At 34.6% G+C, this 15,455-nt stretch overlaps 1 protein-coding gene across 1 annotated transcript in view; it reads left to right on the top strand.

The window, feature by feature from the left end:
• The first annotated feature begins 2,187 nt into the window (after positions 1–2,187).
• The window catches only part of LOC128654621 (N-acetylated-alpha-linked acidic dipeptidase 2-like), a 223,263-nt gene continuing 209,995 nt past the window's right edge, over positions 2,188–15,455 (top strand). The window contains exon 1 of the mRNA XM_053708628.1: positions 2,188–2,363. Coding sequence (XP_053564603.1) covers positions 2,279–2,363 — 85 coding nt within the window. The 5' untranslated portion in view covers positions 2,188–2,278. The remainder of the gene's footprint in view (positions 2,364–15,455) is intronic.

The raw sequence follows: 15,455 nt of genomic DNA, 5'->3' as shown, positions 1-15,455 counted from the left end.
TTTATAGTGAAATAGCTGATTAAGAAAAGTGTGATCATTTAGTAAGCAATATGTACTATTACAAATCATTGAGGCATCTCTATGGATTACAAATTACAAAACAGCAGCAATGCTATAGATCAACTTGAAGAGAGAGAAGAAAGGGTTAAAGGCATTGTATGCATTTCCTGTCTGGCCTCACTCACCTCCATTTGCAGAGATAACAGCACACAGGAAAGCTGTAATGTGACCTGACCCTTGACCTGTACAAGCTGCACAGTTTAGAGATAACAGTGGCTGTGGTTCCCTGAAAATGATGGGCCCAGGTAGAAGTTGCTTCCCCTGTAGTTATGCCCCATGTCTTTTTGTTTTTAGTCCAAAGTCTTGAATAATATCAGTTCAGTTACTGGGTGCACCAGGCTTGTTCTTATGCATAGACAATAGGGTGCACTTGAGTGGCAACATTCTGCATGAAGTCAGTAGCACTATTTTTTAGCTGCCCCTGTTCACATGCACAGGTATATCTGTCATGAGAAGCTGCATACTTCTAAATGGGAGTCAATGTAAACAGGAAATCGTTTGTGGCAGTTGCTAAAACCTTTTCTTTTTTTGTGATACAGACAAAATAAACCATTCAAAAAAAGTTTCCAGTTTACTTCTATGATAAAGTTTGCTCTGTTCCCATGCTATTCTGTGTTGAAGAGTACCTAGGTAGGCATCTGCAGCACTACATGATGGGAAATAGTGCTGACATCTAGTGTTCTTCCAAATGGATAACATTCTTGCAAAACTGCTGTCATTTAGTGCTTCAGAAATGGGTCAGCTCCTAAGCATACATCCCTGCTTTCAACAAAAGATACCAAGAGCACAAATAAAAATTGATAACAGAAGAAAATTTAAAACGTTGCATACTCTATCTGAATCATAATAGAAAAAATTGGGTTTCATATCCCTTTAATTGCATTTCTACACAGATTTGACTTCAGTTTGAAGCTGGGATCTCTAAAACTGATCTAATGGGAAAACAAAATCTTTGGAATAGCCTGCTTCTATATGAAGCCTGCAATTTATGTTTGTAGAAATATAAAAATCTCCTTAAAGGGACAGTAAATACTTAAAATGACAGTTAATATATGTAGCAGAGTTGGGCTTGAGAGGTCAGCAGGTGGCATTTTAAGTTTTGAGAAATTAGAAATGGCTTAATTTTCAGAGCTAAATTACATGAAAGGGGGCAGAATAAATAAACAAAATATATTGCAAAGTTGGTTCATTATTCAGAACTAAAAAAGTTATATAAAAATCTCAACGTGTATAATTGTCATAGGGCATATTTGTTTTTTTCAAATTTTAAGGTCAGACCCTGTGATGTCCCTTCATAAATATTCAAAATAGTGCACACAAAGTTGTTGTTTTTTTGTCCCAAAAATTGTTGGGTAGGGGGGTTGGGAAGTAGTAAAGCAAGACAGACTGTCATTAAAAGGACTGTACAATAATATCTATTTAAATGTAACCAGAGTATTGCAATCTTGTGACACATTCAGTACAATTGCAAGCAATGGCTGTGCAATACAGTAATAAACTACATTTTCTAAAACCATTTTTTTTTTTCACTCTAAAATACAGATGTAATGGTTTTTATAGTTCAGCTACACAATTTGAAAAGCTTGATAAATGGTGGGTGTCAAATGATGGATTGATGAATTAATGAAGGTAATAAATAATAGTGAAGAAATATATTTATTTTGCAAAATATTAAGTGATTTAGATGTCTATTGCAGTATCAGTGATTTATTCTTGCTTTATAAATAAAATTGTCTTTATTTGGTTTTCATTATATACTTCTACATGTAATAAAATATTTGTGCAGCATTACAATGTTTGCTTCTTATAACTAAATAAAAAGTATTTTTCAATACTCAATTGTATTTTTTCACTTAACATTTTTCTAAAACCATACAGTTTCTGGTATAAGTGCTAATATATTTCTTCCAATACAAAAAAATATTCATCCTGTGTCCTTCTGATCAGTAAGAATGACTTTAACACTTTGCTACTTAATAATCTGGCTAGTGTTACATCTTCTAGTACTTTGGTATTTTTCCAACAGTCAAACAGAAGCTGTACACAGGAACCGGTAATACCAGTAGATGGCGTGAGCATTCAGTACTTGGCTTGAAAAAAAAGTTTCCAGTTTTACAAGAACTTTGTTTTTTTTAAAAGCATTTACATGGATTTGTACTAACAGGGACTCAGCTTTTGGAGACGGTGAGAGGAACAGTTTGTCCAACATTAAAACAACATGGCCAGGAAAAAAGGGATGAAGAGAACTTACTTTGTGGTTTTCATGTCTTTGGCTGTAGTCTTTCTACTGGGACTTATTCTAGGTAAGTGTATAATTCTACAGCAGCACATATATTACATGTAACTAAAGCAATACAGAACCCTACAATTCTATAACATATTTTAGGGGTTTAAAAAGATTGAACTGTTGTGATGTAGAAGTGATCAGAGTTTTGTGCACCAAATAAAGAATACCAGCTATGAGTAGTTTATTAAAGGGACAGTATTTAAAAGAAAATACTCATATACATTAGAGAAATTATTCATTACAATATTAGTTGCATATAAATGTGTTTTACCCCTGCAAAGGGATTCAAATGCAGTTAAATTTAGTTTCAGAACAGGAAAGTTCTACTGTGAATTTGCTAAACACATTTGGTGAACCAATGGCAATAGGCACATGTGTATCTCATAATTACTATTTATTTCCCAGTAATGCATTGCTGCTTCTGCGCCTTCTAAGGTATGCTTTGCAACAAAGGATACCAACAGAACAAAGTCAAATTAAAATCAGAAGTGCATTGAAAAATGTCTTAAAATCAAATGCTTGATCTGAACCATGAAAGTTTAATTATGATGACCATATCCCTTTAATACAAATGGTATCCCATACCACTGTTATACTCACTGCAGATGGAGCATATTTAATTTTAAAGGGGTATTATGGTGTAAAGCTGTACAGATGAATAAAAGGTAATAACACAATATGATTGCACTTTATGTTTTTGATGTAACAGCTCATTAAAGGGGTTTTGTATCTTTGACTTACTGGCACCTGCTAGACAACTCATGCAATTATATATATATATATATATATATATATATATATATATATATATATATATATATATATGTGTGTGTGTGTGTGTGTAGGTGTTGTGCAAACATTTTAGCAGTATACTACCCCCCAGCCCCAAACCCCCACCTCCATGAATTCTTGCAACCAGAGGCAAGAGACCCACATAAGAACAATCTGAGAGTGTTGATTTGTAATGAGGTGAATACATAATACATATGGAGTGCACATGAGTGGGAACGCATCAAGCCACAGAAGATAGCTGTCAATATTTTATGTCCTAGGCCTAATTAGCATTGGTCAAAATACACCCTTGTTTCAAAGACATGGAAACAAACCACAGTTCCCAAGACGCTATAATAGACAGGTGCAATTTGTTAACTGTTGATTGTGAAACTCAAGCTGAAAATGGCTGTGATTATCTGTAGCGTTTAACTCATTTCAGTGCTGGATTTAAAAAAAAAAAAAAAAAGCAAATATACTGATATTTGTGTATTGCACTTTTTCTCTTATAAATACTGTCTATATATATATCCCTTTAAGTATTAACACCCTTTAAAGAGACAGTAAACCTTGAGATGCATAATGAAACTACTTTGCAATATATTATTCATTTATTTATTTTGCCCCTTTTTCATGTAAATTAACTATCAAAATCGACCAATTTCTAATCCTCGGAACTTGAAACGCACCTGCTGCTGTCTCAAAGCTAACTCTGCTACATGTCTGTCTTTAATTGGCTTTAACTGATAATAACTGCAAATAAATGCATTTTATATTAACTTTTTGACTGTGGTTACCTGCTGGTCTGCTAACAAATGGAAGGTGGAGTTTGGCTATTGTAGAAAAAAAAGATGTTCATTTGTGTTTTTTGAAAAATATTAAGACTTGGCTGATATGTTACTCTATAGCAACACAGCAGAAATGTTTTTTTTAATTACAAAGTGTTTACTGTCCCTTTTTAAATATTAAAAGTTCTGATTATTAAGAGCTTGACATTTTTGCACCTGTTATTTTCTGTGTTTTTTACACACAAAGAGTTAAAACACTTTACAGACCCTGAGCAGAACACAGCTGGTGTCTTACAATGAGTTGTGGAGCCGAGTAGGAGATTAGCTTGGATTGTAAAACATTTACAGCAGACTAATTACATACAGTAGATAAGGTGGGAAACTAATACTGAGATAACATTCTCTAACTAACAGGATTTGTATGCATATTCTAGTTAGTTATGAATCAGGTTTAACCCTTTTTGTATTAATGTATTTGCCTCTACTACTGCTGAGGAACCATAACTTATCTATCATTTCTGTTAAAGGGACATGTTGCTTTGCTGTCCCAGGCAAAAAATCCCTTGAAAATTCTATTGAAAGTTACCTTATCTTACTTCTTTCTAGTTATCTATTCAGGTGGCTCCCACACGTAACAACAATTATTTTGTCTTTTGCATTCTACATGCAAAAAGACAAAATAATCATCCAGCCTCTCTTGGGGGGAGTGGTTTTCAGACTAAGTTGCAAGAAAAACAGGCAAGTTAATGATAAATGCTTTGCAAAGATTTAAATTGTGCATAATTTGGCATTTTATGGAGTCCTTTCAATTTGTTGCATTAAAACTATTTTGTATGAGCCCTGTTGTACTCTGGGATATGTATACCAACTATTTTTTTAACCCCTTCAGGACGGACCAATCCATCCAAGTTCCAAAAGTTAAAAGGAAAATGAAGCACATGATCGTCACTGCGATCATGTGCTTCAAAAATGGTGCTGATCGGTTCCTGAGTAACTGCCTGCGTTGCTAGTCACGTTCCCGAGTCGGATCAACCGCTGTTTGGTTTTACAAGGGATCAGGATGCCCTAAAGGGGTTTAAGCCCAGCGCTTTTAGGACGACATGGAATGTCCTAATGGCATCAAGTGGTTACTTATAAATGAAGTTTACCTTTACAGGATGTAGATTGCATTGTTGTGCTGTATGTCCATAGCACTATGCTAAGCTACTATGACTTTGGCAATGCCCAACAACCAATTAAGTGTATTTAAAGGGACACTCAAGTCAAAATTAAACTTTCATGATTCAGATAGAGCAGGGAGTTTCAAACCACTTTTCATTATTTTCCATTATCTAAATGTGCAAAATCTTTATTTGCACACTTTGAGACAATTGCTCCTACTGAGCATGTGCAAGAATACACAGGATATACATATATGCATTTTGTGATTAGCTGATGGCTGTAACATGATGCAAGGGGAGCGGAGGAATGGAACAAACTTCGAAATTTGTCAGAAAAAAAATCTAATATTAATTTGAAATTCAGTAAAGTGCCTTTTTATTATGCATTTCTTATTATGCAATTTTACTGTATTTAAAGTTCCTTTAAATTATCAAAAAAAAGTTGCTTAGTGCATTGTGCCGTGGGTGCTCAAAAATGTCTGTAGTATACACACAACTTCCTTTCTCTGCTCGTTACTCTACAGAGTTAGTTTAAAGTGGTTGCTAAGTGACCGATGTCACATGACCACATAGGTTTAGATGTCGTAAGCAGATTGATGTCTCACATCTAAGGCCACTTTAGAAACTACAATCTATGTGACAACAAGAACCGTGAAAGGATTTTTATGTGTAAATTTTATGCATTAAAATATGTAGCAAATTATCATATTAATGGGGTTTTTACCCATATGTTGCATATTCCTTACAAATCAATCATTTTCTTTGACACCTCTGAATCGGTGAATATGCGATAAATCAAGGAAGCTGCTCTGTATCCAAAGCCACTTCCAATAACTTCTGTCACTGCTTGCAATTCAATTTGTGGTTTTATATTGAGACACTGCTTTCTAAGAAGTTCTGTCATAAGCGGAAGTGATGCTCATGAGCAGACATAACGGTTGGGTGGCAACACTAACTGCAACTTGGATTTAGTAGTATGAAGACATTAAAGGGATATTAAAAAGCACTAAGCAGTGGTATAGACTCAATATAAATCATTGCAATATGTATCATTCATCTATTTTAAATGGATTTTACCATTTTTTTTTACTTCATTTGTGTAGTATCCATTACTTCCTGTCACAGCCCTACAAGGAGGCTGTAGCTTATCTAGCATGATGTCATAAAACCTCTAGAGCTGGTTTAATATTAAGTGAATAGACTAGATCAGTGATAGTGAACCTTGTCAATTCAGATGTTTCAGAACTACATTTCCCATGATGCTTAGGTACTCTGACGTGCAGTCGAACATCATGGGAAATGTAGTTCTGAAACATCTGGAGTTCCAAGGTTCGCCATCACTGGACTAGATAAACAGGGAGTCAGATTTGCTGATAGCAGAATAAAACTTAAAGGGACATGAAAAATGAAAATGTTTCCTTCATGATTTGGATAGAGCATTAAATTTTAAACAACTTTCCAATTTATTTCAGTTATCTAATTTGCTTTGTTCTTTTTGTATACTTTTTTTGAAAGAGCAGCACTAAACTACTGTGAGCTAGCTGAGCACACCTATAAGCCAATCATTAACAGCATATATGTGCAGCCATCAATCAGCAATTACACTCCCAATTGTGCACTACTGCTCCTGAGCCTACCTAGGTATGCTTTTCAATAAAGGATAGAAAACGAACACTGCAAATTAGATTATAGTAGTAATTAGAATGTTGTTTAAATTTGTATGTATCTGAACCATGAAAGAAACATTTTGGGTTTCTCTTAAGTAATATGTTCATAAATAATTTTTTTAATTTATAATTTGCCAATTTCAGATCATGACCTCCTATCAAATTTATTTTAAGTGCTTATTTATACTCTTTTCATTGGGATTTTATGTCTTTAAAAATGTTGACTCTCGCAATACTATGTAAAAATAATGCTCTTTATATCATTAACTATAACCAGGCTATTTTGCAGCTTTCCAGTAATGTGACGCTATCTTGTGCAAGCAGAAGCTGATATTCACCTGACCTGCAGATGAAATCACTACCAGCTACATGTGATTTTACAATAAAGCTGATTTTGTAAATTAACTAAAGCTTATTTGTCTTTGACTTACAAAGAACAAGTATATAAATAAATTTAGAGGAAATACAACTATTCTTGCTTGAATGATAAAATCTATAAAAGTTTTTATATAGTGTGGTATCAAACATTTTCATATAAGAACCCAAACTTTCATTTTTTTTTAATGTGCCACATTTTTTAAATTCATAAATAGTTTTGCAACTATTTTGTTTATTATTTTCCATTACAACAGCAATACTGTAAAACAATAGTAATACACCCCAATATACACTCCAAACCATAGTACAATGTTTGAAAATAGATTTTCTTTCTTAAACGAAATAAATTACAATCATAAGATTCTATATTCAACTGTCTATACAAAGCACCACACTAACATTTATATGTATGGTTGGGTGTGAGTGTATATGTGTGTGTGCTTATCTACATCTTATATATTTGTCTACACACATACTTTATTTTTATAGATTTGCTTGAAAGAGAGAGATTTGAAGTGTCTGCCTGCTCTTGCTTACAAATTAACTATCTAAGCATATCAATTCAGTGTAATTGCCCCTATATGACAATTTGAATTGTTGGGAATTATAGTCCATGGTATTCTATTCTTCTGTTACCCATGAACCACGTGATCTGCACTCAGTGTCTGTCTGTGCCAAGCTCCCTTGTAATCAGGTTAACTCCTTGTGGTGGTGATCCTGTAGTGTGCAGTATTAATAATTTGCAATCTAACTTCAAATACTCTTCTCTGTATCTGGACAATTCTGTCTCCATCCTTCAGCTAAAAGAATTTGACATTAGGCTTGTATAAATTAAATCTAATTGTCTTACTGCCAACGATAAAACATATTTTTTATACAACACTTTCATTTGCCTATCTGGTGATGTCACAGAAACTAGTAATTATTTACAAATTCACATTTGAGTCTTTGTGGAAGTTTTTTTTTTTAATTGAACATACTTTTCTAATCTATTACTATTTTTGATATTATGATAGTTCAGGACTTGGAGCGTTCACCATATAAATATTTTACTAGTTAATAAATATTTGTGTTAAAGGGACATTGAACACTTTGAGTTGGTAATATAAAATGATAAATCGTATATATAAACAAAATTTTGCAATATATTTTCATTATTTATTTTGTCCCTTTTTCCTGTAATTCTTTTCTGAAATTGTGAACTTTTCAGTTCCTGTTAGAAATGGAAGTGCAGAATACTACACAGCCATTGGCTGCACACTCTAGTGACCTATTTATAACTGTCCCTAATTGGCCACAGTAGAGAAAGTAACCTAAGTTACAACAGTTTAGTTTTCTAGACACTAAAACTTTACATTTATTTTGACGATATTTAAACAGCTAATTAAACTTTAAAAAATACATCTATATGTTATTCTCAGACTAATCATTTCTTTGAATGCATCATTCTATCTAGCATTTATTTAGTGTTTAATGTCCCTTTAATAATAATGTTTGGTTTTAAATCATATTCTTATTACTTTAAAGCTTTTGATAAAAAAAAATTTAAGTCACATAATGAGCATTAAAAATATTGTAACCAAGTTGTCCTTAAAATATATTGATTTATAGAACTTCAAGTAAAAATGTTTTAAATTTTCAGCTTATCTGATAATATAGTGGTTTTAGTATATATTTTGTAGCAAATATAGTCATTTTGTATAAAGAAACATAGTTTGATGGCAGATAAGACCCCTAGACCCAACAAGTCTGCCAAAAATGTATAAACGTATCTAGTTTGCAGCATAGCCTAAGCCTTATGCTTATCCTATGCATTCTTAAAGTCCTCCAGTGTTTCTCACTACCTACTCTCATGGAAGTTTATTCCATGAATCAACCACCCTTTCTGTTAATAAGTGCTTCTGCAATTACTCCTAAACCTACTATCCTTTAGTTTGAAAACATGACCCCTTGAAACTATATGAATTAGTATTATTTTATTAAACCTAGTTTTTGTATGGTTAATTTATTTCATTAATGTTTTTTGTGCTTTCAATATGACAGAACAGTACAAATGATAAACTTGTAAATTTTTACAGATTGTTTGATAACAAATGGAAACTATTTTTAATACGTATCCTATATCAAGCACAGAGGAAAATATGCATGAAATTTATGTGAAATAAGGACACCAGTTATTCATAATAATACAGAAAAACCACACATGCAACACTTCCCCTGTTGCTTTAATTGTTGCAGGAAACAATACGGGCTGGCAGATTTTCACCCCACAGGCAGCCATATTGTCTCATGTAATGATTAATACATATGAGGAAGTGCAGCAAATATTATTCATTTTCTTGCTGGCAAACTCAAAACAAGGCAAATAAAGCTCACACCAAAAATTATCAAAATAGGGTTTATGATAGTGAATCTTCATTAGAGCATCCAACAATAATTAAATTATACTGTGGTACAAGAGGGAACATATTATCATGTTTCCTTAATATAAAACATCTTAATAAATGCCATATTAAGAAATGATGTGCTTCTGTGCAGATACAAGCATTTTTATGTTTTTACAAAAACATACTGTACAAGGGTTTAAATGGTTCTCATGCTTAGCACTTTTCTCTGAAACAATATTCTATAATATATAAATAACATAGCATGACAGATCTGATACTGGTATTAACCCCTTCATCCAAATGGACGTATATATACGTTGTGCGGTACTTTGGCTATCGTACCGCACCACATATATATACGTCCTTGCTTTAAGAAGCTCCAGCACTCTCAGCTGTTAAATTACAGCCGAGAGCTGGAGCTCCTGAAGCTTCAGGCATTTGCCGCATATGGAGCCAGAGCGCGATCAGTGCTCTGCCTCTATATGAGGGCAGATGCCTGTAACGATTTTCTGTTGGTGCATGTGGGAGGTGTGTGCGGGAGGCGGGTGGGCGGCACAACAGCTGAGGGGGGAGGTAGTTGAAGGGCCCTACGCTACGGAAAAAAAATAAAATAAAGGGACAGTTAGCCGAAGCGCAACCAGTGGGGGTTGAGGGAGGGCAGAGAGCTGTTTGGGAGGGATCAGGGGTTGGGAAGTGTCAACCTTTTAAGCTACCTAATTAACCCCTTCACTGCCGGGAATAATAGAAGTGTGGTGTGCAGCTGCAATTAGCAGCCTTCTTATTACCAAAAAGCAATGGCAAAGCCATATATGTCTGCTATTTCTGAAAAAAGGTGATCCCAGAGAAACTTTTGCAACCATTTGTGCCATGGTTGCACAAGCCGTATGTAAATAATTTCACTGAGAAACCCAAAGTTAGTGAAAAAGTTTAAAAAAAAATATTTATTTGATCGCATTTGGCGGTATAATGGTGGCATGAAAAATACTACAACGGGCCTAGATCAATACCTTGGGTTGTCTACTTAAAAAAATATATATAGAAAAAAGAGAAGGAGCAGCGGCACCTACAGAGCATTCAAACAAAAGTCTATCAAAGAGGAAAGTAGCCTCTCAGGTATATTAAAACATAACATTTAACAATGAAAAATAAAAAGAAATTGTGTGGTGTGTGTGCAATAATACTTAGATTAAAATACCACAAAGGTAATGAGTCCCATCAGCCTTGATAATCAATAAGTAAGTGTGAAATAAACAAATCTCATAAATTTGGAGCGAGCATAAAACACAAGTAAACTCAATAACCTGATGACAAGCGACACCAAAAGTTAACTATAAAAGAGGAAGATCCTCACACCAATTAAACTAGCTAAAGTGTATGCTTGTGAGAGCCGATAACATCAGGGTGGTCACAATGGCAAAACCGCCGTAAGTACAATCAATCAGATTTCATGAGAAGTGAAGGCTGGAGGGAATCAGTATAAGATATGCCTGATGCGCATTTCGCCTATACGGCTTTCTCAAAGGCTAACCTGAAAAGGATAAACCTCCCTCAAAAAATACTCGGTTCTGACCAATCATAAGGGGGAAATGTAACACGCTCTCAGAACAGCCTATCTCAGAGCAAGTCTAATTCATTGGTTATTAACCAATCACGTGATATTATGTCATCACTGTAACCATAACAACACTGTAAACAAATAGAAGCGGTGCTTGGAGACTCGCCAGCATACGCATAGTAAAGTACTTGTACAGATCTGATATAGATGTGATCCGTCTACACCTGTATAATTTATTAACTTGTAATACCATAACACAGGAATCCATCCTGCCTGGTCATTTAGAAAGTAGTCATGTGACGCGCTACATCACATTTGTAAATAAATTGACTTGCTGGGACTCATTACTTTCATGGTATTTTAATCTAAGTATTATTGCACATACCACGCAATTTCTTTTCATTTTGAATTGGTTATTATTAAATATTATGTTTTAATATACCTGAGAGGCTACTTCCTTCTTTGATAGACTTTTGTTTGAGTGCTCTTTAGGTGCCGCTGCTCCCTCTCTTTTTTCTATATCTTACACAGGCATAGAGCACCCCTCACATATTATTGGGGAACTTTTGTCCCTTATAACATTGTATAATTGAATTTGTGAGGTCTATATTGATCTTCATTTTTTGTTCCTTATCCCCTTCCATTCCACTTGATTACTTTCAGCTGTTCAGTACAGCATTTCCAGGGAACCAATAATTAGCATATTACCAACACTGACAAGACCAACAAATCAAGGATATTGACAAAACATTTGCATCATTCTGTACTACCAATACAACATATAATAATGAGATTGATGATTGGGAAGAGGGCTTAAGAATACTTGGTAACTTGATCAGAAATGCACAAGATCGTTTTGGAACAAAAGTTCCTATGACAAGTATTTAGCCAAGGATATAATACCAAGGGGACTACGAGTAAGATTATTTCCTAGCTTTGCCTTCCACATAGATGCCTACAAAGATATATGGGAACAAGCCTTAATTAATTGTTCAGAAATATTAGTAGCAATTCTGTCAGACTATGCGGATCAGGTGATGAATTAGATAATCAAATAGCTGAATTTAATCTAAAACTTAATAAATTTGAATCATTAGAAAAATTCAAACAAGCTTACAAAGATCTAAGACAAGAACCAGATAACAAGGAGTCAGAAATTATTCAGATGAAATGTGCCAAAATGAAAAGGGATTGGAAAGACTTTGAGAAAGGAAAAATATTCACTTGGGATGATAAACAACCGAGACGCAGACCTGTAAATAATATCCTCCCTACTAAAGTTAATACACTATCAGACTGTGAATCATCAACAGTGGAGGATAGAGATACCGAAACTCCCAATAAAAGCACAGCAACTAATAGTTTTTTATGGAGAAGCCCGAATCAATTGGACACAGAAATAAAAGACAAACAAGAAGGGGCCAAGGGGGGGGATCGAGTTCTAAGAGACAGATTCAAATGGGGATACAGGACAGACAACAGATACAGTAGGAGAGAGGACTGGGAGAAGAGGCCGAAATGGTGAATAAAGATGACAGACTACAAGACATCAACTTATCACATAGAGTGCTGACTAGTGACCACCTGAGTGTTTTATCTTAAGGTCTATACTTCTCCCCTACCCCAAATATTGATAAGTTTGAACTAATTAAGGATCTACACTTGTTCTGCAGGAAACTTGCCCTCAAAAAAATGTTCACCAAACATAAAAACAGTTCAACAGTGGAATTACAAACCTTGGATACATTAATTGACCTGTTGAATGAGAGCGAGGGTCTGCATAACACAGAATCCCAAATCTTTATTGACAACAGATTAAAAATGAATACCAATCCAGTTAGAGGTATTTCTCAAACTTGTTACTAGAGAATTTATTCTCATAAAAGAGACTACTATCTCAAATATGAGTCGAGTTGAAACCATGGCCCTGAATTAAATTGTTAGATGGGATGATGTCCTGATTAAACCTTCGGACAAAGGAGGAAATATAATTGTTTGGGATAAAGAGCAATACATTTTAAAGGCCAATAGACAGCTAAATGATAAGAAATGTTACAAATCTTTATTTTCAAATCCAACTGCTCAATTTCTGGCAAAATACAATGCTCTAATTGACAATGCTAAGAGACAATAATGCATAAGTGAAAGAGAATGGAAATTCTTGCAAGTGAAAGATCCGAAAGTATCTACCTTATACCTCTTGCCCAAGGTGCATAAAAACAGAGACAAACCACCAGGGAGACCAATTGTCTCAAGCATAGGTAGCCTGTGTGAACAGGCTAGTAGATTCTTGGATCTGTGTCTTCGTGACATTGTTTGATCTTTACCATTATTCACAAGAGATACAATGGACATTCTCAGTAAAATCGATGATATTGTGGTTGAGGAAAATGCAATATTAATAACGTGTGACGTGGAGTCATTATACACTTCTATCAAACACGAGAAGGGATGCAGTGCAGTACAATATTTTTTGGCTATAGAATCCACAAAGAAATGGGAATGCAATCATTTCTTGATTCTACTTCTAAGATTTATATTGGAACACAATTTCTTTGTTTTCAATGATCAGTTCTTTTTACAGATCCAGGGCACAGCGATTGGCTCATCCTGTGCCCCCACCTATGCTAATATTTACCAAGGCTGGTGGGAGAGAGAGATTGTCTTTAATGACGAACTAATGGAATATACTCAGCACATTATTTTGTGGAGTGGATATATAGACAATCTCTTCATCATTTGGACAGGTGGTGAAAGTAAATTCAAAGAATTTGTCTCAATCTTGAACCAAAATGATCTGAATCTGAAACTAACATACCATCTGAGTCTGAAAATTGTAGAATTTCTGGATATAAAAATATATAAAAATAAACAGAATCAACTCAAAACAGATCTATACAGGAAGGAGACCGTGACTAACTCCATTCTAAAATGTAATAGCTGCCATACCTGGCAAACCAAAAAAGCAATTCCAACTGGTAAATTTTTGCGAAGAAGAAGCAATTGCTCTGATGACAGAGTTTTCTATGAAAGAGCACGTGAACTTAAAGCCAGAGGCTATACGTGTAATGTGATACGTAAAGCATTTCAGAGGGCAAAACGTACACCTAGGCATCTCCTCCTGGTACCAAAAACTAAGACTACTAATAGAGAGAGGGAAAAAGTAAGGTTTGTGACCACTATTAATGCACAATATTGGAATATGCAAGACATTCTGAACAAACATGTTGGAATATTAAAATCTGACAATGATTTAACAGTATTTATAGGTGACAGAATTCACACGAGTTGGAGAAGGGCCCCTACTATTGCAAACAAATTGGTAAGAAGCCATTTTTACAAGAAAAAAGACCAATAGGAATATTTGTGGGACTTATCCTTGTGGTTCCTGCAGTTTCTGTAAATATATGACTGAGAGAGAGAATTCAAAACCTTTTCAGGAGATATGAAAAGAATGTATGGTTTTGCTAACTGTAGGACCAGAAACGTGGTATACTGTTTATCCTGTGTATGTGGAAAAAAGTGCATAGGTATCACTACAAGAGAACTGCGTTCAAGATTCAGTGAACACCTAAATAGCATTAAGAACTGTGAGGAGGATAAAAAGAAGGACAAAGTCCTGACACCAGTAGTGAGACATTACTTAAAAGCACATAGTAACAAACCCCAACTCAAAGTATCAGTTTTACAAACGCTCAAGTCTGGGATAAGAGGTGGTAACATTGAATTGATGCTTCTACAAGCAGAATGCAGGTGGATATTTTGGTTGCAAGCACTAATCCCACATGGTCTCAATGAACAGGACAGTTATGGGGCATTTTTATAACCAGACTTATTGCAATTTACCTGAGTTTGATGACCAGATAGTTTCACATAATAATAATCTATTAATAGATATGGATTTTATTAATCTGATTTACCAAGGTTTTTCTGTTTTCTCTGTATTCACCTCTTATATCTCACATAGAGCATATCTCCTTGCTCTGTATATATTTGCACCATAATAGAGCTTTTCACTAATGTGAGGTAACTGGGTTGATGGACACATATTTCTATCTACGGATCTCATATTGTTCATTTTGAATAACAGCAACTGTCTATTTTTGTCTGGCTCTCGTCAAAAGATAGGTACCACTCTGGTACTAATATGCTGTCATATCTGCATTATGATGGATAATCCGTTATTCTATCTATAATGGCAATTCTGAAAGATCAGCCTATGTACAAAATCACTGTTCCACTGATTATACTCTACCGTGTAATCATGGGATAAGTACTAATATGATACCAGTTTCTATCTTAGATTGAGAAAATTTAAATTCATCTACTGAACAAATTACGCAAACATTGAAGCCCCACTGCCCCTCTCATTCAACGATATATAATATACATGTTACAGAGG

Source organism: Bombina bombina, chromosome 3 (genome assembly GCF_027579735.1).
Source record: "Bombina bombina isolate aBomBom1 chromosome 3, aBomBom1.pri, whole genome shotgun sequence".
In the NCBI taxonomy this organism is placed as follows: domain Eukaryota; kingdom Metazoa; phylum Chordata; class Amphibia; order Anura; family Bombinatoridae; genus Bombina; species Bombina bombina.
The sequence above is the reverse complement of the archived record's forward strand: the minus strand, read 5'-3'. Positions and strand labels throughout refer to the sequence as shown.